General features: G+C 49.4%; 1 protein-coding gene across 6 annotated transcripts in view; it reads left to right on the forward strand.

Annotated features, from left to right (window-relative positions):
- PRDM11 (PR/SET domain 11) overlaps nucleotides 1-23,934 on the forward strand; it is a 67,454-nt gene that overhangs the window by 17,729 nt on the left and 25,791 nt on the right. For 4 of the 6 annotated variants that reach the window (XM_038764575.1, XM_038764573.1, XM_038764577.1 and 1 more), the window contains exons 2-4: nucleotides 21,843-21,964; nucleotides 22,542-22,645; nucleotides 23,219-23,481. In XM_038764575.1, the coding sequence (XP_038620503.1) occupies nucleotides 21,849-21,964; nucleotides 22,542-22,645; nucleotides 23,219-23,481 (483 nt within the window). In that variant the 5' untranslated portion in view covers nucleotides 21,843-21,848. Of the gene's footprint in view, nucleotides 1-12,500; nucleotides 12,549-21,842; nucleotides 21,965-22,541; nucleotides 22,646-23,218; nucleotides 23,482-23,934 lie in introns of those variants that run through there. The other 2 variants (XM_038764576.1, XM_038764574.1) reach the window with 2 other exon arrangements.

Here is a 23,934-nt window from a genome sequence, read left to right on the forward strand (position 1 = left end):
TTTTGCTTAGGAGAGATGTAAGGTTGCCGCTAATCGGGGATTCACACCTGGATGACCGACAGTGCTATGACCAAGGTAGGAAGAGGCATGGGGAGGGAAGGAAGGGGGGAGTCTGATGAATGCTTTAACATCTAGCTGCGTGGGGAGGCTGGAGGGAGCAACCCGAGGAGCAGGAAGAGCAGCTTCCTGAGAACAGGGAGGGGAGAGCCCGGGGCCCGCTGCTCTAATGGCTGTGGGAGGCTGGCCCGGGGATGCCTGAATCGACGAGTCTGTGTGGCCGTGACAGCTGGCCGGACGGCCGGGTGGAAACTCCTCCAGGTGCACCTCGTCCAGGGGCCAGATGATATCATCTCAGAGGCTGGGTGAGGCACCCCCAGACCACAAGTTAACCATCCCATGTCTACATCTTGGGCTACCAGAGAAGGGGAGCAAGCTAGCTCCTGCTGATCATCTCCTGCATTGTGGTGTGGGTGGCTCACTGGGATGGACAGGAGGAAGGAAGCTCTTCCTTTTTTGAAAATGGAGTGGATTGTCCATGCGGGGGGGGGGCGGGGGGGGGGGAGAGAGGGTGTGTGTGTGTGTGGGGGTGTGGGGGTGTGTGTGTGTGTGTGTGTGTGTGTGTGTAATTCCCCTAAACCAAAGCAGACTAAACTGGCTGCTTTCCCCCATCATTGTTTTGACTCATCCTCTCCTGAGGCGAAGTGGTTTGCCCCTTGACCCACTTTCCTTGGCCTGTAAGCCCAGGAGTCTAGTAACTTTGTAAGCAAAAATGTTGGGGGGTTTCCCCAATGCAGACTTGCTCCAAATAGGTTTACTGAATAGCATTCTGGCTCGCCCATGAGGAGCCTGGGGTACCAAGCCTGCTGGAGGAGGAGAATGGGATTGGATGAGAGCCATTCAGCAGGGATTTCTTCCCCTCTGGCCACAAGGGAATTGGCACCCCCAGCTCCTACAGGCTTTCCCAGGGGCCTTATCCCACTTCAGCCCCCCTGCTTCCCTCACCCCAAGAGAGAAGAGGGCCCACAGAGATGGGGAGAAGACAGGCTCAGAGCCGGGGCCGCTGGGCCCCTCAGGTCTGCCACATCCCCTGGAAGGGAATGTTCCGATGCAGTGATGGCGCTGGGGAATGCAGCCCACGGGTATCTGATTTCCTGGTAGACTTGACCCCAGGAAATTTTGGCTCAGTGCCCAAAGCGAGGGAAGGAGGTCAAGCTGACCCCCTCACTTGGCTTGAGACATGTAACCTGAACCCCGGGTGGCAGGGAGATTTACCAGCTCTCAATAAAGCAGCCTGTTATACTGGGTGATCACTATCTCTGCCCCCTCAGCAAACGAGAAGGGTGTGCGGGAGAAGAGAGCGGCCCAGCTGTGGGTGCCTCCTGGCCAGCGGCGCCCCGGGAGTCACTCGGGCCTCATTCCCGTTTGGATTTGCTGTTTGGAGGAGGAGGAGGAGGTGGCGCCGGGCTCGGCAGCCCAGGTGATTGGCCGGGATTAATCAGGCTTTAGGGTCTCTTCTTGGTTCTTACCAGGCTTCTCCTCTGGTTGTTTTGAGGCTGAGGCTGACCGTCTTTGGTAGAGGAAGCAGTTTTCTCACTTTTCTTTTGTAAAGAAAGAATGATTCCTTGGAGAAGCAGCATGGCCTAGTGGATAGAGCATGGGCCTGGGGAGTCAGAAGGACCTGGGTTCTAGTCCTCACTCTGCCACTTGTCCTCTGTGTGACCTTGGGCTAGTCACTTCTCTGTACCTCAGTTACCTCATCTGTAAAATGGGGATTACACCTGCAAACCCTATGTGGGGCAGGGATTGTGTCCAACCAGATTAGCTTGTACCTACCCCGGTGCTTAGAACAGTGCCAGGCGCATAGGAAGCGCTTAACAAATACCATAAAAATAACAAAGGGTCTGAAGTGGGAGGGGAGGGACGGGGCAACAGGAGGAAGGGGAGGTCACAGGTTCTGATCTACACACCCATACTGTGTGGTCCCATTGCCTCTTCAGTGTGAGGGGAACAATCCCCATCAATCAGTCAGGGGTATTTGAGTGCTTACTTTTTACAGAGCACAGTACTAAGCATTTGGGAGAGTACTATATAACAGTTTGTAGACACAATCACAGCATGGGGCCTGTTCTGCGTGATGTAACTGTTTCCTAAAGTTGTCAATGTATCTAAGAGCAATCCTGATAACAGACTTGTATGGCATGGAGCCATGGCACTGCGTTGGGTGGTAGGCAACCTGTCAAAGAATGGCCATTACCTGGAAGTGTCCCAGTATTCTCCAGTCTTTACTTGTAAGGATGCTGAGGCCCAGAACCATGTGGGGAATTGCTCAAAGCCACAGAGCAAGCTTAAGTAAGAAGCATCCATTCATTCAGTCATATTTATTGAGCCCTTACTGTGTGCACAGCACTGTACTAAGCGCTTGGGAAGTACAAATCTAGACTCTGAGCCCATTTCTAGACTGTGGACCCGTTGTGGGGTAGGGACCATCTCTATCTGTTGTCGATTTGTACTTCCCAAGTGCTTACTACAGTGCTGTGCACACAGTAAGTGCTCAATAAATACAATTGAATGAATAGGCAACATATAGAGATGGTCCCTACCCAACAATGGGCTCACAGTCTAGAAGGGGGAGACAGACAAAAAACTGAAACAAGTAGACAGGTGTCAATACCATCAGAATAAATAGAATTATAGCTATATGCACATCATTAATAAAATAGAGTAATAAATACGTACAAATATACACAAGTGCTGTGGGGAGGGGAAGGGGGAACGGCGGGGGGGCAAATGGGGAGGGGAGGGGAGGAGGAGGAGAGGAGAAAGGGGGGCTCAGTCTGGGAAGGCCTCCTGGAGAAGGTGAGCTCTCAGTAAGGCTTTGAAGGGAGGAAGAGAGCTAGTTTGGCAGATGAGTGGAAGGAGAGAGAGCATTCCAGGCCAGAGGTAGAACATGGGCCAGGGGTCGACGGCGGGACAGGCGAGAATGAGGCACAGTGAGGAGGTTAGTGGCAGAGGAGCGGAGTGTGCAAGCTGGGCTGTAGAAGGAGAAAAGGGAGGTGAGATAGGAAGGGGTGAGGTGATGGAGAGCTTTGAAGCTGAGAGTGAGGAGTTTTTGTGTGACCTAGTGGAAAAAGCACAGGTCTGGGAGTCAGAGGACCTGGGTTCTAATCCTGGCTCCGCCACCTGTCTGCTATATGACCTTGTGTAAATCACTTACCTTCTCTGGACCTCAGTTTCCGGATCTGTAAAACGGGAATTATATCCAACTCCCTCCTACTTAGACTGTGAGCCTTATGTAGAACAGGGACTGTGTCCAAACTGGGAGTCAGGGGACATGGGTTCTAATCCTGGCTCTGCCACTTGTCTGCGGTGTGACCTTGGGCAAGTCGCTTAACTTCTGTGTGCCTCAGTTATCTCATCTGTAAAATGGGGATTAAAACTGTGAGCCCCACTTGGAACAACCTGATTACCTTGTATCTACCCCAGCGCTTAAAACAGTGCTCGACACATAGTAAATGCTTAACAAATACCATAATTATTATTAATATTATCTAACCCAGTGCTTAAAACAGTGCTTGGCACATAGTAAATGCTTAACAAATACCATAATCATTATTAAATGCAGAGCCAGGAATCAAACCAAAAGCCCTCAGCTGCGAAGCTGTTGCTTAAGACCCATTGTCCAGCGTTGGGGCTGGAGGGTGGGGGGTAGTAGCCCACTTTCAGGAAGACCGCATTGATGACTTTCTGGTCCCCGTGGGCTTATCCACAAGGACTTGATCGAGACCGTCAACAAATGAACTGCTGGGTCTGGTGAGCTTTTACCCACAGTGCAGGGCCACTACATGATCAGCTCCAACTGGTGGCCTCCCCTCGGCGAACCAGAGCGAGAGAGGAGCTCAGGTTGAGTGGCACCTGCTTGTGCCAATCCTTCCATCGCAGATGGACATGGGTAGTCTTTGGTTGCAATGATAATAATAATTGTGTTACAAGTTTGTTATTGGCAGGGAACGTATCTGCTATTTCTGTTGTATTGTACTCTCCCAAGCACTTAATAATAATGGCATTTGTTAAGCGCTTACTATGTGCAAAGCACTGTTCTAAGCACTGGGGGGGATACAAGGTGACCAGGTTGTCCCACGTGGGGCTCACAGTCAATCCCCATTTTACAGATGAGGTAACTGAGGCTCAGAGAAGTTAAGTGACTTGCCCAAAGTCACACAGCAGACATGTGGTGGAGCTGGGATTCGAAACTCTGACTCCAAAGCCTGTGCTCTTTCCACTGAGCCACGCTGCTTCTCTAAAGTGCTCTGCACGTAATAAGTGCTCAGTAAATGATTGACTACTTGTTAAGTGCATCCTGTATGCCAAGCACTCTATTAAGTGCTGGGGTAGATTCAAGATAATTAGGTTGGACACAGTCCCTGCCCCACATGAGGCTCATAGTCTAAGAGGGAAGGAGAACAGGTTCTTTTCCCCGTTTTTACAGATGAAGAAATATAATAATAGTGGCATTTATTAAGCACTTACTATGTGCAAAGCACTGTTCTAAGCGCTGGGGAGGTTACAAGGAGATCAGGTTGTCCCACGTGGGGCTCACAGTCTTCATCCCCAGTCACAGATGAGGTAACAGGCACAGAGAAGTCAAGTGACTTGCCCAAATTCACACAGCTGACAATTGGCGGAGCTGGGATTTGAACCCATGACCTCTGACTCCAAAGCCTGGGCTCTTTCCATTGAGCCACGCTGTGAGGCAGAGAGAAGAATACGATTGAAGGAAGGAAGTTGGGACTTGCCCAAGGTCACCCAGCAAGCAAATGGTGGAGCCAGGATTAGAATCTAGGTGTGCACTCTTCCCACTTGCCCACGCTGCTTCTCTCTTTACTTCTTCTTCATGCTGGCCATGACTGATAGGGAGGGGCTCTCTGCTCTCCTGCAGGGTAGCAGAGCAGTACATGTGCTTCATAGTGCACTTTGCTGTGCCACAAAGCCCCGGAACATGCTAAATAATTCAGGACTGGTGCCTTAGGCACTGAGGAGTGGCTTCACCCAGAGTCTGGGAAAGGCGAAGGGGGTCCGGTCAGTTCCAGGTATTCCTAAACTTGGTCTCTGCTCCGACCCTGGAGGGAAGGACCAGGGAGACCTTCAAGCCCATACTTCCAGGTTATCTCCTCTCTCTGGAGGGGTTGAACTGGGAAGCAGAGGGAGACAGAAGCTTGATTGCTGTCCGGGCAGCTTCTTTGCGGGCAGTGGAGATGCCAGGTGGAGCTGGCAGCGTCGGCCAGCCAGCCTGCGACTGTTGGGACGCATAAATTATTTTGCTGCCTTCTGGCTAATTTTATCCTCTCCGTTTTCATGAATCATTTCCCATCCGGGGGCGTGTGTGTAAGAAATGAAAACGGCTCTGCCAGCTGGAAGGGCTGTGTTTGCCAGCCCGAGCGAAATGCCAGCTCCTGGCCCCCCGCCCCTCCCAAGGCTTCCCTGACTGCCGGAGCAGCAGCCCAGTTCTTCTCCGCTCAGCTGTCGTTCAGTTTACCTGTGGTGGCCCACTTCCCAAACTGCCCTGGGAGGTTCCCAGGAACGCAACCCGGGCCACGGCCGTTGGGGCAGCTTGACCTGGCTGATGGCCCAAGTCTTGGCACGGGAGAGAGGAGCGTGGTAAACGGTTGCAGTTATCCCCAGCCGTTACATTTTCCTGCAAAGGCATCGGCCAGTCCCCCAAGCTGGGGTTGGCTGACATGTAGAGAAGCAGCATGGCTCAGTGGAAAGAGCCCGGGCTTTGGAGTTAGTGGCCATGGGTTCAAATGCCGGCTCTGCCACTTGTCAGCTGTGTGACTTTGGGCAAGTCACTTAACTTCTCTGTGTCTCAGTTCCCTCATCTGTAAAATGGGGATTGACAGTGAGCACCCTGTGGGACACCCTGATCACCTTGTAACCTCCCCAGCGCTTAGAACAGTGCTTTGCATGCAGTAAGCGCTTAATAAATGGCTTCATTATTAGTATTAAATGTAGGGCAAAGTTGCTTGGCTAATCCAACTTCGAGGTGGCTCGAATTGGAGGTATAATATGTTTTCCATGGGTTCAGGCTTATCAGTTGTGATACCAGAATTCATTGTGCCACTGGGGCAGAAGCAGTAGTAATAATGATATGTATTTATTTTTCAATGGTATATGTTAAGCACTTACATGGCCTAGTGAATCGACCGTGGGCCTGGGAGCCAGAAAGACCTGGGTTTCAATCTCAGCTTCGCCACTTTGCTGCGTGACCTTGAGCAAGTCACTTAGCTTCTCTGTGCCTAATTCCCTCATCTGTAAAATGGGGATTAAGACTACAGCCCCATGTGGGACATGGACTGATTAGCTTGCAACTACCCCAGTGCATAGAACAGTGCCTGACACATAGTAAACACTTAATACCATAAAAAAATGAGCCAGGCACTGTACTAAGTGCTAGGGTATGTACAAGATAATGAGGTTGGACACAGTCCATGAGAAGCAGCGTGGCTTAGTGGAAAGAGGACGGGTTTGGGAGTAAGAGATTGTGGGTTTTAATCCTGGCTTGTCAGCTGTGAGACTTTGGGCAAGCCACTTAACTTCTCTGTGCCTGTTACCTCATCTGTAAAATGAGGATTAAGACTCTGAGCCCCACGTGGGACAACCTGATTACCTTGTATCTACCCCAGTGCTTAGAACAGTGATTGGAACAAAGTAAGCGCTTAACAAATACCATAATTATCATTATTTTTATGTCCCACATGGGGCTCACTGTCTTAATCCCCATTTTACAGTTGAGGGAATTGAGTCACAGAGATGTTAAGTGAATTGTCCAAGGTTACACAGCAGACAAGTGGTGGAACTAGGATTAGAATCCAGGTCCTTCTGAATTCCAGACCTGTGCTCTGTTCAGTAGGCCATGCTGCTTCCTAAGGGCTTATTGTGTGCAAAGCTCTGTATTAAGCACTGGTGGTTTGGCTTTATGTGATTTAAGCCACAGCTGGGGGATTCAAGTGGACTTAGTGTCTTTAGACCTTCTAGTCCTGGGCTGGACAGTCCGTGTTCATGGGTCTGTTGGGAGACCCCAGGCAGCCTAAGCCCTTCCACAAGTGGCAGCTGACCAGCCTGCGCAGAGCCAGGCAGGTCCTCTCATTGCTGAGGGGGACTACTTGACCGACCTTGGTTTAGCCAACAGCCTCAGCATAGATGTGAGGTTGGGGCCATCTGGGGTCATGGTTGTCCTGGTCGAACAGGTGGCCACTTTTCTACAGAGTTCTCTACGCTGTCCTGAGAGAACTGGACAGCACCCTAAGTTTTGAGCAAAAGCTTGTTAAACAGCCTTTCTATTTCTTTTCCCTCCTCTGCAATGACAATGATAATAGTACTAATAATAATTGGGGTATTTTTATGGTATTTATTAATAATAATAATGATGATATTTGTTAAGTACTTACTACTTAGACTGTGAGCCCTCTGTGAGACAGGTACTGTGTCCAACCAGATTAATCAATCAATCGTATTTATTGAGCGCTTACTGTGTGCAGAGCACTGTACTAAGCACTTGGGAAGTACAAGTTGGCAACAACTTGTATCTTGTATCTGCCTCACAGCTTAGTGTGGCTTAGTGGAAACAGCATGGGCTTGGGAGTCAGAGGTCGTGGGTTCTAATCCTGCCTCTGCCACTTGTCAGCTGTGTGACTTTGGGCAAATCACTTAACTTCTCTGGGCCTCAGTTCCGGGTAATCAGATTGTCCCACATGGGACTCACCATCGTAATCCCCATTTTAGAGATGAGGGAACTGAGGCCCAGAGAAGTTAAGTGATTTGCCCAAAGTCACACAGCTGACAAGTGGCAGAGGCAGGATTAGAGCCCATGACCTCTGACTCCCAAGCCCATGCTGTTTCCACTAAGCCACGCTAAGCAGTGAGGCAGATACAAGATAATCAGGTTGGACACAGTCCCTGTCTCACAGAGGGCTCACAGTCTAAATCAGAAGGAGGAGGATTTTGTAAATGAGGCATCTGTTTGTAAGGGAAAACCAACACGGCCTAGTGTAACAGGCCCTTGACTTGGAATCAGTAGATTCAGATACTAAGCCCAGCCTTGCCACTGTAGTGTGATGACCTTGTCACACTACTTTTCTGTGTCACAACTTTTCTGTCTCAGATTCCTCATCTGTAAAATGAGGATAAAATATTTATTCTCCTCCCCCTGCCACCTTCTTCCTGAACTTGTGAGCCGCATGTGGGATGGGGACTATGTCTGATCTGATTATCTTGTATACACCCCAGTGCTTAGCACAGTGCTGGGTCCCTAGTAAGTACTTAATATGATCATTAGTAAGAGTGGTAGTTCTGTTACTGGCGTGGGGAGAGTCCTGAGACCGGTTCTGGGCCCAGCTCAGTGGCCTTTCTAATCTTTAGGCCTCAATTTCCTCATCTGTAAATGGAAGAAAGTACAGTACCAACCAACTTGGTAGGGTTGAATATGGTGATGGTTGTTGTTCTGTACTTCCTGAAGAAGAAGAGAAGTTTTGCGAGATCAGTTGAGGTGCGGGGGTGGTGGGGGTGTCCGGGGTAGTTGACTTGGACCCATAATCTAGTGGATAGAGCACGGACCTAGGAGTCAGAAGGACATGGGTTCTAATTCCGGCTCCAACACTTGTCTGCTGTGTGACCATGAACAAGTCACTTCACTTCTCTTTGCCTCGTTTCCCTCATCTGCAAAATGGGGATTAAGACTGTGAGCCCCATGTGGGACAGGACTGTTTCAAATCTGACTGACTTGTATTTACCCCAGTGCTTAGTACAGTGCTGGGCACATAATAAGAGCTTAACAAATACCACAATCGTTATTATTATTATTATTACAATTAGGGGATTACAAGGACTAGGGTGCCAGAGACTATTGGCACTGATTCTGCCTCTGACAGAACTTCCGGAGTGTGGCCGGGCCTTTGCTCCCCCAGAACTAAACAGATGCAGCGTGATGTTGTCCTAGAGAAGCTTTCACAGAACCACCCAGAGGCTAGAGCACATCCCAGGGAGAACCCTGGCCTCTCCCTTTGCCCCAGGGCCAAGGCATTCCCCTCTTAGATCTCTGGGAACCCCGAGGCCGTTTCTGGCTTGTGGGACTTGGTGGTGGAGGGAGGCTGAGTGTTCAAAATGAAAAAGCTGGACCTAATGGCATGCGGAGGCCTAACTGCAAACCAGATTTCCTAATAGAAAACCAGATGGATGGACCCTCATCAGTGGCATACAGGTTCCTTCTCTGCGTCAATGGCCGGAGATGGGGAAGAGGGTGTTGAAGGTATTTGTGCCAAACTGGCTAGCCCCATGATAATGCCTGCTCCTGTCTCTGCAGTCTCTCTGAATCCAAACACTGGTACTGTGATCAGAGGTTGAAGCTCCCCAGGGTTTACTCACCCTGACTGTGAGCCCACTGTTGGGTAGGGACTGTATATGTTGCCAACTTCTACTTCCCAAGCGCTTAGTACAGTGCTCTGCACACAGTAAGCACTCAATAAATACAGTTGATTGATTGATTGGAGGATCAGGGAGATTGGAAGGTTTGAGCTGGGAGGTGACCAGAAGATGCTGGTCACTTTGTCTTGATTCCACGATAAATAAGCCTGGTAGTGTCTTAGATTGGGAGCTCGTTGTGAGACGGACTTTATTCAACCTGATTATTTTGTATCTGCCCCAGTTCTGAGTACAGTGCCTGACAGAGAAGGCACTTAACTACTGCTGCTATTATTATTATTATTATTATTATTATTATCATTATCATCATCATCATCATCATCTTCCCTCCCCCACCCCAGTACTTAGGTTTTGATGGAAAGAGAGGGGGTGTTTTTCTTTCCCACAGGCTGGGAACTTAGGTTAGGCCCTATCCACAAATGAGAAGTATGATCAGGACCAAGAGAAGCAGTGTGGTCTAGTGGTAAGCACCCGGACCTGGGAATCGTAGGACCTTGTTTCTAATTCCAGCTCCACCACTAGTCTGCTGTATGAGCTTGGGCAAGTCTCTTAACTTCTCTATGCCTCTTTTACCTTATCTGTAAAATGGGGATTAAGACTGTGAGCCCCACAAGAGTTACAGACTTTGTCCAACCTGATTAGCTTGTATCTACCCCAGTGTTTAGTACAATGCCTGATACATAGTAAGCGCTTAACGAATACCATTTAAAAGAAAAAGAAAAGTAAAAAAAACAAGGAAATATTTGAGAGTTTGGTTTGAGAGGTCTTTTTCCCAGTGGGCAAAGCTGCAATTGAAGGGCAGATACTGAGGCAGTGGTAGCTAGTCTGTTTGTTGACAAACACCCAGTCTCTCTCTTGGCCTCTCACTGGTGGCCTTCTTTGCCCACCTTGCCTTGACAACCTCAGTTTATCAGTTCAGAACTTCCTTTCTGTCTCTTCTTCTCCGCCCCCCTCTGTCTTTCCTGTCTCCCCCGCAACTGTTTCTTCTCCCCTGTCTGCCTGCCCCTCTTCCCGTGGCCCCCCGTCCCCCAGCCTGGGTGCCCCCTTTTCTCATTTGGGTTTGGCTCTAGCTAGGTAAGTTGTTGCTCACTGTGACTTCTGGAGCTTTAATGCTCGCCTTGCCAAACAACACTTGCCTTGGCCCTCGGGCCCCTGGGGCTGGTCGGGAGACAAACTGGTTGGGTCTTCTCCAGGTCTACAAATTGGATCCAAGAGCTGGGTTTGGACTGAGAACACAAAGGATCTTCCTCCTTCCTTCCTTTCTTCCTCCCCCGACCCCTGCATGCAGATGACCGCTCTCGTCCTTATTCCCTGTCGGCCTGGAGCTCAAGGGCCAATGCAGTCCAGGAGGCGGCCCTGGCAAGACTCTAGGTTCACCGGGTTCTCGTCTTTGAACATGACCTTTCACCTTTCTGGGCTCTGTAAAATGGAGTGAGTGGGGGAGATTGGAAGGAGGAATGGCTCATAAAATGCCCATCCTCCTGCCAAGAACTCCCTCCCTCTTCACCTCTAGCAGACCAAAGCTCTCCCCAACTTCAGAGCCCTACTAAAATCACGTCTCCTCCAGGAAACCTACCGTGACTCACCTCTCATTTCCCCACCCAATTTTCCCTCCCTGCTCCATCACCTGTGCACTTGAGTCCTCAATCAGTCGTATTTATTGAGTCTTACTGTGTGCAAAGCACTGTACTTGCTTGGGAGAGTACGGTATAACAGAGTTGGTAGGCACGTTCTCTGCCCATGAGGAGCTCCCTCCTTAAGCACTGAGCTACTCACTCCTTCCCTGCCCCCAGCCTTTAGAAACAAGTCTTCATACTTGGTTGCTTCCTTTACCTGTAATTTTTCAGTGTCTATCCCTGTTAGCTTTATAAGCTCTTCGACAGCAGGGATCATATCTTCTTGTTATTGTACTCTCCCAAGGGCTTAGTACAGTGTTCTGTACACAGTAAGTATTCAATAAATACCATGGATTGATTTAAAGTGACTCATAACAATAATAATAATAATGGCATTTGTTAAGCACTTACTATGTGCAAAGCACTGTTCTAAGCACCGGGCTTTGTGTAAATATAAAAGGTTGTAGTTAGGCACGCAAAAGCAAAACCCAGCAGTACTAACAGAAACTTCATCAAGCTGTTTCTCCCATCTTCTCACCCCATTCTCTGGGGGTCCTGCCTCCTCCTACTCCCCCATTCCCTGAGGGTCTTGCTTCCCCTTACCCCATTGACTGGGTTCCCTGCTTCCCCCTACCCTATTCCCTGGGGGGTCCTGCCTCCCCCAACCCATTCCATAGGGATTCTCCCTCCTCGCTCCATTGGGGTGAAGTGTGCCCAGGCTTCCCTGGAGTTCATGAAAGTGGAATTTTGGAGTCCTAGGCTACATCTGCTCTCCCACTCCACGGAACCAGGCTCTGGCATTCCCCCTCGTTGCTGTGTTTCCTTGCCTAATCTATGTGTCTCCAGACACTGAGGAGCCGGCTGGCACGGGATACCCAGGCAGAGCTTCCTTGTGTCTGAGCCAATCCTTTGGGCTCACCAGCAGGGCTGCAGTTCTGTTACCAAATGCTGCATGTTCTTTTGCATATAATTTGCATGTTGCTCTTATAATGCCAGACGCTGGCCCTGGAAACCCACTCCCCGCTGCTGCCGCCTCCTCCCTCTCCCCTCAGCTCCTTCCCCCCTAGGGCCTCCCAGTCCCTTGAATGTCAGTTTGGGTTAGCCCAGCCTGGAAAAAACTCCTGGCAGGATTCGCCCAAGACAAGGCAAACGGATGTGCCTCCAGCCCACATTGCCTTAACCCTCTCGGCTCCTGAATGGCCTTCAAGAGGAAGAACTGCCTGCACCTTGATTCCCCAGCACCGTTTTCTGCTCTGAAGGGCAGGGAAACAAAGAGCAAAGACAAGTTCCTCATTTTAACAAAGGAGAAACTGAGGACTGGTGGAGGAAAAGGAATCTCTGGGGCTCTTGGCTCCCACCTCCGGGCTCTATCTTCATGCCTCCCCCAAGCAAAAATCTCCATTTGGGTTTCTGGAGCCCCCAGCAAAAGAGGTTCACGGAGAGCGTCACCATCAGAAGGTAAATGAAAAGCCTGGCAAGACATTAGGGTGGCCTCTGACAGATACCGGACAAGGAGATGCCAATGTTGCATGCTAGGAACGTGATGATACCGTATGCCCCATTTTGCTGTGGTGTACCTAATTTGTCCAGTGTTTTTCTCAGGGGGACCCCTGACCCTTTTACACTTTCCTTAGCACTCATGTATATAGGTTTCTGCAATGTATTTACTCTAACAGTATCGAAAATATTTGTGTGTTAGTCTCCCCCAATGGAGCATAAGCTCCTCGTGAGCAGGGCGCATGTCACTTTATTTGGCACTTCCCAAATGCTTAACACAGGGCACCACACCAAGTGGGACCTAAATAAATGTACCTGCTTTTGCTCCCCTCCTCCCAACTTGCTCCAGAGCCTCTTCACGCCCCTCCCAGGTCCACAGGAACACGGGGCGGCTTCCAATCAATCAGCGATATGTATTGAGCGTGTATTGAGTGCAGAGCACTGTACCAAGCGCTTGGGAGAGTACAGTACAACAGAGTTGGTAGACACAGTCCCTGCTTTAATGGGCTTAAAGCCCCAGAATGTGGTGTTAGGAGCTATGGTGGAGGGGCCCTGACAAATGGACTGGACGGGGGACTGATCAGCTGTAAATGGAATTGGCCACCCTGATTGTTTTGTGTTTTTTATGGTATTTGTTAAGCACTTACCCTAGGCCGGGCAGTGTTCTAAGTGCTGTCGTAGATACAAGGTAATCAGGTTGGACTGCGGCTCAGTCTTAATCCCCATTTTACGGATGAGATAATTGAGGCACAGAGAAGTGAAGTGACTTGCCTAAGGTCACACAGCAGACAAGCGGTGGAGCCGGGAGTAGCCCCCAGGTCCTTCTGACTCCCAGGCCTGTGCTCTAACCATTAGGCTACGCGGCTTCTCAGTTGCAAGGACCACACAGTCTAATATCTCTCTTGAGGCCTGATGCCGTTTAAACTAGGATCTAGACTTTCAGGCAACATCAGACCTCAAGGAACTGTTTGGATTTCTTTCTTTTTTTTTTTTTTTTTTTACTCTGTGTGTGTGTGTGTGTGTGTGTGTGTGTGTGTGTGTGAGAGAGAGAGAGAGAGAGAGATTCCGATTCCAGCTTGGAATCATACACACTTTTTTCTAATGGAAAAAGTTCAAGGTTTGGTTTCAGGAGACTTGGATTCTTTCCCAGTTCTAACACTGACTTGCTGTGTTCATTTGGGCAAGACTCTTAACCTCTCTGCTCCCGCCTCAATTTCCTCATCAGTCCCTCCCTACCTCATGGGGATGTGGTGAGGACAAAATGAGATGATCCATGTGAAAACATTTTGGAAAATAAATGCTGGATAAATTCAGCAGAGTACCAAAAACTGAGTAGCTCACCAGCAGCATGGAAAACAGTGTGGCCTAGGGATAAAACATGAGTCTGGGATGCAGAGGAGCTGGGTTCTAATCCCAGACTCACCACTTGTCTGCTGTGTGACCTTGGGCAAGACACACAGCTTCTCTGTTCTCACTCCTACTTGACTGTGAGCCTCATGTGGGACAGAGACTGTATCCAGCCTGATTAATTTGTATCTACCCCAGTGCTTTGAACAGTGATTGACATAGTAAGTGCTTAACAAATACCTTTTTTTTTTTAAAGAAAAGCCATCTCTTCCTTTAGGAAGTAACCAGGAGAAAAATCAATTACCAAATAAAGTGTAGTTTTAAAAATACATTTTCCAATGCCTAGTCACCTTATGGAATGTATTACCATAGGAAGTTGTGGAACTAGAAACTAGGTTCTGAAAGGGCTAGGATTGAGGGATCCATGGAGGAGGGATCCATAACAGGTTACTAGAGAGGTAAGTAGGCTCGAGAGTGTCATATAATGAGCCATGGAAAGTACATCCTTGTTGAAGTTAGATAGAAAAATTAGGAAAGGTCTCTGCAAATCCAGTGCTCTGCACATAATAATTGCTCAATAAATGCCATTCGTTGATTGATTCTTAAACAGGTGGTTGGAAGAGCAAGCATCACTTTGCTAGGGTATTATTATTATTATTGTTATGTGTTAAGCACTTCCTATGTTTCAAGGACTGCTCTAAACATTGGAATAGATACGTGTTAATCAGGTTGGACCCATGGGACTCACAGTCTAAGTAGGAGATATGGTTACAGATGAGTTAACTGAGACACAGAGAAGTGAAGTGATATGCCCAATGTCACACAACAGGCTCTGGCAGAAAAAGCTTATTGACATTTCATACATTTGGTTCTACAAATATGATTTTCTTTCCCCTCCTCTCACTCATGTTATGCCTCACCCTGGGCAAGTGACTAGGATTTGTAAACACACATGTGCAATGTAACAGTTGCTTACATGTGCACATATGTGAGTTCTTTAGAGTGAACATGGTAGCCGAAAACACCAAAGTAAAGAAATCCGGGGAATGTTTTGTATTTCTGTGAAACCTATCTCCAAGGAACTCAACTGCATCATGATGAGGATGATGGCATCTTCCATTGTAAAAGATGGACGACCCACATTCCAAGCATGAAGATTTCAGGACCGAGAGCTTGTGCAAGTGAAATGGTTATAATGCTAGTTATTGGTGCAGGGCCACTTTTGGTCTCTGGTCCCTGCCAGGCCCGCACCCAATGTGGCAGTAGGTGTAAGAAGCAAGTTTCAAGTGAGCAGCACAGGAGATGTGATCCCAAACCCATTTACACCACTGTCCCTAAAAGGGAGAAAGCGGGAGTGATTATCCCAGTTTCACAGTTTGGGGCAAAGTGAGGCACAAGAAGAGGTGAGGCTTCACCCCAATGAACTGAGGTGAAGCTGGGACCCAGGAACTTGCCTTTCCTTAATTTTTAATGGCATTTGTTAGGGGCTTGCAATGTGCCAGGCGCTGTACTAAGTGCTAGGGTAGAGACAAGCTAATTGGGTTGGACACAGTCCCCATCCTGTATAGGGCTCACAATCTTAATCTCTATTTTACAGGTGAGGTAACTGAGGTCCAAGAAAAGTTAAGTAACTTGCCCTAGGTCATTGGCAGAGCTGGGATTAGAACCTTGGTCCTTCTGACTCTATGGCCCTATTCTTGCCATTCCGTGCCCCATGGTCCGTGCCTTAGTTATATGATTTCAGGACCTCCTTCAGACCTTGAACCCACCTCTCCTGGGCAGCCAGAACCAGCAGGAGGGAAACTACCCTGTGGAAAATATTCTGGGAACTACTGAGGAGTAAACCTAGTATTTAATGAGTCACCTCCTCAGAAAATCATCCATCAGTCCAGGGTGCACTTGGATTTGCGCTTAGCACTTAGTACAGTGTACTGCACACAGTAAGTGCTCAATAAATACTATTGAATGAATGAATTTGCACCCTTTATTCACCCCACCCTCAGCCCCACGGTACTTATGCATGTATCAATAATCTATGTATTTAATGATATTATTGTTTGTCTCCCCCTCCCTAACTGCGTGCTCCCTGAGGACAGGGAACATGTCTACCAACTCTGTTATATTGTATTCTCCCAAGTGCTTAGTTGGTATTTATGGAGTGCTTACTTTTTGTAGAGCACTTTACTGAGCCCTGGGTGAATTTGAAAGCGTAAGACACACTCCCTGCCTTTGAGGAACTTGTGATTTAGCCAGGCAACCAGACATTAAAATAAATTACAGGTAGGAGAGGCAACTGAATAAAGAGTTATGTATGTACTTAAGTGCTGTGTTGGGGAGGAGGTGTGTTGAGCTTTAGGGGGTGCGGACTCAAGTGCATAGAGTGACATAATAGGGAGGGATATTGGGTGGGGAGATGAGTCAGAGAAGACCTTGTGGGGAGATGTAATTTTAGTAGGGCTTTGAAGATGGGGAGGGTAGTGTACTGTTGGATGTGAATGCTTCTTTCACTTGGAGATGAAAGAAGGATTCTCTGGAGAGGGCCAGGCTTCCTAGATAGAGTACCTTGGACATCGTGACCCTAACACCAGTGGAGTGGAGCAGAATCTTGAACCTGTAGAGTTTGCAAATAGAAACTTTTTCAGACCTCCCCATCTGCTGATGGGTAATGCCGGACTCTGGGGACACGTGAAGACAGTCATTCATTCATTCACTTGTATTTATTGAGCACTTACTGTGTGCAGAGCACTATACTAAGCACTTGGGAAGTACAAGTTGGCAACATATAGAGACGGTCCCCACCCAACAGTGGGCTCACAGTCTAGAAGGGGGAGACAGACAACAAAACAAAACATATTAACAAAGTAAAATAAATAGAATAAATATGTACAAATAAAATAAATAGAGTAATAAATACGTATAAACATATATATATACAGGTGCTGTGGGGAGGGGAAGGAGGTAAGGTGAGGAGGATGGGGAGGGGGAGGAGGGGGAGAGGACGGAGGGTGCTCAGTCTGGAAAGGCCTCCTGGAGGAAGTGAGCTCTCAGGGCTTTGGAGGGAGGAAGAGAGCTAGCTTGGCGGATGTGCGGAGGAAGGGCATTTCAGGCCAGGAGGATGACGTGGGCCGGGGGTCGACGGCGGGACAGGCGAGAACGAGGCACAGTGAGGAGATTAGCGGCAGAGGAGCGGAGGTTGCGGGCTGGGCTGTAGAAGGAGAGAAGGGAGGTGAGGTAGGAGGGGGTGAGGTGATGGAGAGCCTTGAAGCCGAGGATGAGGAGTTTTTGCCTGATGCTTGCCGAGCTGTCCCCAAGACACCCCCCCAAGCCAGTGCTTGGGAGGACATAGTGCTGAAATAATCGTTGTGGTATTTGTTAAGCACTTACTATATGCCAAGCATTGTAGGAGCTCAAAGAGCTGTTCAAGGCTCAGCCCCCACTGACCATCCCGGTGCCTCAGTGACTAGTTGATGGAATTTCCATTCTTTGGATGCGGGGCGGGTTGACCTTCAAGTGGGGATGCTCAGAGATGGGGCAGAGACGCCCATCAAGTGAGGGATAATAATAATAATAGTAATTATGGCATTTGTTAAGCGCTTACTATGTGCCAAGGACTGTAGGAGCTCAAAGAGCCATTTAAGGCTCAGCCCCCATTATCCATCCCAGCGCTCCGATGGCTAGTTTATGGAATTTCCATTCTTTGGATGCAGGGGGTAGATCTTGAAGTGGCGATGCTCAGAGGTGGGGCAGAGACTCCCATCAAGAAAGGGATGATGATAATAATAATAATAATAATAATAATAATAATAGTATTTGTCAAGCGCCTACTATGTGCCAAACACTGTTCTAACCGCTGGGGTAGATACAAGGTAATCAGATTGTCCCAGGTGGGGCTTACAGTCTTAATCGTGTTGTGGGTTCTTATCCCGGCTGCACCACTTGTCAGCTGTGTGGCCTTGGGCAAGTCACTTAACTTCTCTGTGCCTCAGTGACCTCATCTGTAAAATGGGGATGAAGACTGTGAGCCCCACATGGGTCAACCTGATGACCTTGTATCTACTCCAGTGCTTAGAACCGTGCTTGGCACATAGTAAGCACTTAACAAATACCAATGTTATTATTATTATTATTATTCCAGTGCTTAGAACAGTGCTTTGCACACAGTAAGCACTTAACAAATACCATTATTATTATTACTTTGTATCTACCCCAGCATTTAGAACGTAGTAAACGTTTAACAAATGCCATCATTATGAGAAGCAGCATGGCTTAGTGGATAGAGCATGGGCCTCGGAGTCAGAAAGTCACGAATTCTAATGCAGACGCTGCCACATGTCTGCTGGGCGACCTTGGGCAAGTCACTTCACTTCTCTGTGCATCAGTTCCCTCGTCTGTCAAATGGGGATTGAGACTGTGAGCCCCACGTGGGACAGGGACTGTTCTAACCTGGTTTGTTTGCATCTTCCCCAGTGCTTAGTACAGTGCTTGGCACATAATAATAATAATAATGATAGTAATGGCATTTATTAAGTGCTTACTATGTGCAAAGCACTGTTCTAAGCCCTGGGGAGGTTACAAGGTGATCAGGTTGTCCCGGGGGGGCTCACAGTCTTAATCCCCATTTTACAGATGAGGGAACTGAGGCCCAGAGAAGTGAAGTGACTTGCCCAAGGTCACACAGCTGACAAGTGGCGGAGCCGGGATTTGATCCCATGACCTCTGACTCCCAAACCCGTGCCCGTTCCACTGAGCCACGCTGCTTCTCTGCATGTAGTAAGCGCTTAACAAATTTAACAATTATTATTATTTATTAATGCGGTAACTGAGGCCCAGAGAAGTGAAGCGACTTGCCCAAGGTCACACAGCAGACAGGTGGTGGAGTCGTGATTAGAACCCACATCCTCTGACTCCCCAGCCCGGGCTCTTGCCATTAGGGCGTGCTGCTTCAGGGCCAGAGGGAGGCAGGGGCCCACGGGCCAGTGGTGAGCTGCCATCCGGTCTCCTCCGTTTAACAGCCGCGTCTCCAGGAATCCCACGTGCCCGCCCAGCAACCAAACCTGCTGCTGCCAGCTAGAGCATTCATTCATCCATTCATTCAGTTGTATTTATTGAGCACTTACTGTGTACAGAGCACTGTACTAAGCGCTTGGGAAGTACAAGTTGGCAACATATAGAGACGGTCCCTACCCAACAACGGGCTTACAGTCTAGAAGGGGGAGACAGACAACAAAACAAAACAGAACATGTGGACGGGTATCAAGTCGTAAGAACAAATAGAATTAAAGCTAAATGCACATCATTAACAAAATAAATAGAATAGTAAATAAGTACAAGTAAAATAAATAGAGTAATAAATCTGTACAAACATATACAGGTGCTGTGGGGAGGGGAAGGAGGTAGGGCGGGGGGATGGGGAGGAGGAGTGAAAAAAGGGGGCTCAGTCTGGGAAGGCCTCTTGGAGGAGGTGAGCTCTTAGTAGGGCTTTGAAGGGAACACCTCGGCCGGGGGCCCCCAGGAATGCAGCGGCCCAGCTAGCTGGGCACGGAGCCCCTGGCCACTGAGGTTAGTGAAGGGGAGAGAAAGGCCGGGGCCCCACACCCACTCCTAGAGAAGCAGCATAGCTCAGTGGAAAGAGCCTGGGCTTGGGAGTCAGAAGTCAGGGGTTCGATTCCCAGCTCTGCAAATTGTCAGCTGTGTGACTTTGGGCAAGTCACTTAACTTCTCTGGGCCTCAGTTACCTCATCTGGAAAATGGGGATGAGGACTGTGAGCCCCCCAAGGGACAACCTGATCACCTTGTAACCTCTCCAGCGCTTAGAACAGTGCTTTGCACATAGTAAGGGCTTAATAAGTGCTATTATTATTATTTATTATTTTATTCTGCCCCCTCCGGCCGCGGTGCCCCTTGGGCTCTGCCTGCCACTCCGCACCGGGGCTCCATGCCACGTTTTCTGGGGGCTTCCGGGCGGCTGGGGTCCCCTCGTGTTTACCCACCTCCCGCCATGCTCGTGCAGTGGGTGAGGGACACCACCATTCATTCAGTCAATCGTATTTATTGAGCGCTTACTGTGTGCAGAGCACTGTGCTAAGTGCTTGGGAAGTACAAGTCAGCAACATATAGAGGCGGTCCCTACCCAGCAAGAGGTTCACAGTCTAGAAGGGGGAGACAGACAACAAAACAAAACATGTAGACAGGTGTCCAAATTGTCAGAACAAATAGAATTAAAGTGATATGCACATCATTAACAAAATAAATAGAATTTATTGAGTGTTTTCTGTGTGCAGAGCACTGTTCTAAGCACTTGGGAAGTACAAGTCGGCAACATATAGAGATGGTCCCTATCCAACAGCGGGCTCGCAGTCTAGAAGGGGGAGACAGACAACAAAACAAAACATGTAGACGGGTGTCAGAATCGTCAGGACAAATAGAATTGGAGTGATATGCATATCCTTAACAAAATAAATCATATTTACTGAGTGCTTACTGGGTGCAGAGCACTTGACTAAGTGCTTGGGAAATACAAGTCGGCAACATATAGAGACGGTCCCTACCCAACAACGGGCTCACAGTCTAGAGGGGGGAGACAGACAACAAAACAAAACATTTAGACGGGTGTCAAAATTTTCAGAACAAATAGAATTAAAGCTATATGCACATCATTAACAAAATAGAATAGTAAATATGTACAAGTAAAAGGGAGTAATAAATCTGTGCAAATATATATACAAGTGCTGTGGGGAGGGGAAGGAGGTAGGGCGGGGGGATGGGGAGGAGGAGAGGACAAAGGGGGCTCAGTCTGGGAAAGCCTCTTGGAGGAGGTGAGCTCTCAGTAGGGCTTTGAAGGGAGGAGGAGAGCTAGCTTGGCGGCTATGTGGAGGGAGGGCATTCCAGGCCAGGGGAAGGACGTGGGCCAGGGGTGGACTGTGGGGCAGGCTTGTAGGTGACGCAGGCACCCCCTGGCGACTGTGCACCGCGGTTGGGCCGCCTTTCCCCCGTAACCCCCTGGGTCCCCATCCCCTCCTCCTCCCATCTCCCCCACCCCCAGTTTCCTGCCACTCTGGGCAACTGCAAGCCCTGTGCCCCTCTTTTGTTCTCCCAGGACCTCAGGGTGCTAAGAGATCCCCCCCCCCCCCCCCCCCCCCGACCAACGCTGGCGATGCTGCGACCCCGTCTTATAATAATAATGATGGCATTTATTAAGCGCTTACTATGTGCAAAGCACTGTTCTAAGCGCTGGGGGAGGTTACAAGGTGATCAGGTTGTCCCTTGGGAGGGCTCACAGTCTTCATCCCCATTTTACAGATGAGGTAACTGAGGCCCAGAAAAGTTAAGTGACTTGCCCACAGTCAGCTGACAATTGGAGGAGCCGGGATTTGAACCCATGACCTCTGACTCCAAAGTCCGTGCTCTTTCCACTGAGCCACACTGCTTAGGTAGCTATCTCGGAGGCAGGGGAGGACCTGGAACTGGGTCCTGACCCCCAGCCTAGGGCGATTCCCATTTGTCCCCCGCTACCCTCCGTGACTTTGGACTTGGGGACTAAGGTTGGATTCTGGTTTCCCCCGTCCCGGCCCCCAGTGGACCAACTTTCTGTCCAGGCGGCTGGGGCCACCTCTATCTCCAAATTTCATCATATTTCCAGGATGACAGGCCGGGACTGAGCCGAGTCTACTCCTGCAGGGCCACCCAGCACCCCTCTGGCACCCAAAGGGCTAATGGCTCCAGGCGGCGTCCCTGATGGAAGTGGCATTTTTTCTTGGTCTGAGAACAGATGTTCCCATTGCCGATGAGGATCCCCGGGGCTTTCCAGTCAGAAGGGTAATGACACCACACCCCCCACTTCCGGGTTCTCCCCCATGTTCACCTTTCTCTCCTGTTTTTTTATTCCCCTTCTTCCCCACCCCTGCCCAGAACAGGATGACTGAGAACCTGAAGGACTGCTTGGCCCAGACCCAGGCTTCCATGGGGGAGATGGTGACGGTGAAGACAGAGGTCTGTTCCCCACACCGGGACCAGGAGTATGGCCAGCCGTGGTAAGACATCCCCTCTGCCCCTTGACCTCTCCAACCTCTCTCAGTGTCTGATGGTACAGGAGGAGTCTCAGTATCCCTGGACTCTGTAAATCTCTGCATTTCCCTGGGGCATTAAGGGAGCTTACCTGTCCACCTTCCCTTGTAGACTCTAAGTTTGTGGTAGGCAAAGAACGTGTCTACCAACTCTATTGTTTTGTCCTCTGCCAAGCACTCGGTGCAGTGCTCTGCACATAGTAAGTGCTCAATAAATATCATCGATTGAGTGATTGACCTTCCCTCACTCCTGCCAGTGACCTTCCCAGAGCTTAGCCTGGCCGTCACTATGATGAGGCCTGCCCCGTGTTGGTTATGTGGTGCAGCCAGAAGATCACGTAGCCACAGGGCCCTGGGCTGGATCCGCAGGTTGCATCTGGTGAGGAAGATGGGAGGATTGATTCATCCAGTGCTGGTGAGGCTGAAGGCAGGATCAGCTCCACTTCCTGGCCTCTGGCTTCACTGTCTATCCTGTTTTTCCCTCCCAAGTGACTTCTTCTTGGCTTTTTTTGCTTTCCCCCACCCGACACATACACCCGACCAGCTCTGGGAGACCTGACCCCTCATCTATGGAAGTCGAACCCAAGAAGCTGAAAGGAAAGAGGGACTTGATCATGTCCAAGAGCTTCCAGCAAGTGGATTTCTGGTGTAAGTACGATTTTTCTGTGGGACTTGCCTTCCCTGGCAGGAACCGAACCTGGGGAGGGGTAATCGGGGGGTTGAGGGCAAGGTTTTGTGAGCAGTAGGATGTTGCCTCAGTGGTTGCATCTGCATATGTTGGTGGTGCACCCCCCCACCGCTGACAAGGGAGACGGGTGCCCCATGGGAAGAGAAGAGTGGGTGGGCAAACAACCTCATTCTGTGAGGGCTCTTTTGGGTCATTAGTGAGCTTTTTTATGGGGGGAAGAGGGGATGCATAAGCCCTCATAGCCTGGGTTCTGATCTGTCAGCATTGGGCTGATTTGAGGAAAATGTTAGTGCCTGCAGGACACCACTGTCCCCTTCTGACTGGTTTTATACCTCCCCCACAGCTTCTTGCTCTCCCTTGACCACATAAGTCCAGGCTAGACGTTTTCCATAGTTTAGGGAGCATCTTTGTGGACCTGTGGTGGAGTGGCCCAGACAAGTATAGAGCAATCCTCGAAGACTTGACCATGGGTGCTCAGTTTCTCTAGTAGTCTCGACCTAATCCTTCTTAACCCCTGCCCTCTCCACCTCCAGTCTGCGAATCCTGCCAGGAATACTTTGTGGATGAGTGTCCGAACCACGGCCCTCCTGTCTTTGTCTCCGACACCCCGGTGCCCGTTGGTATCCCGGACCGGGCAGCCCTCACCATCCCACCTGGCATAGAGGTGGTCAAAGAGGCCAGCGGGGAGAACGATGTGCGGTGCATGAATGAGGTCATCCCCAAAGGACACATTTTCGGACCGTACGAGGGCCAGATCTCCACCCAGGACAAGTCTGCTGGCTTCTTCTCCTGGCTGGTAAGTCCTCTTGCCACCCCAACAAGAGCAGCTCTCCGAGGGCCTGAGTTCTAGGGGTTGGGACTGGAAAGCCCACGGAGGGTAAATGACATGCTGAGAAGTACACCCAAGGAGAACCTTCACCCAGAGGTCAGATCCCGTATCATTCCTCATATTAACCCACAGCATTTATTCACTGCTTATGTCGTGCAGAACAGTGTGCTAAGCACTTGAGAGAGTTCATGGGGAGTTAGCAGGACTGATCCCTACCCCTGAGGAGCTTACAATCTAGCATTCATATGAATCTTCAAATTCCCCAAGAAACTTCTCTCTGTAGTAGTCCTTCGAAAACAGGCATTGTTCAAAGCAGTGTGCCTTTAAACCTAGCAAACTTGAAATTGGATGTTTTTACCTATCTAAAAAGCTGCCAACCTAAAAAAAAACCAAAACTCCATCCCTTCCCATATGTCTTTG

Source organism: Tachyglossus aculeatus, chromosome 22 (genome assembly GCF_015852505.1).
Source record: "Tachyglossus aculeatus isolate mTacAcu1 chromosome 22, mTacAcu1.pri, whole genome shotgun sequence".
In the NCBI taxonomy this organism is placed as follows: Eukaryota; Metazoa; Chordata; class Mammalia; order Monotremata; family Tachyglossidae; genus Tachyglossus; species Tachyglossus aculeatus.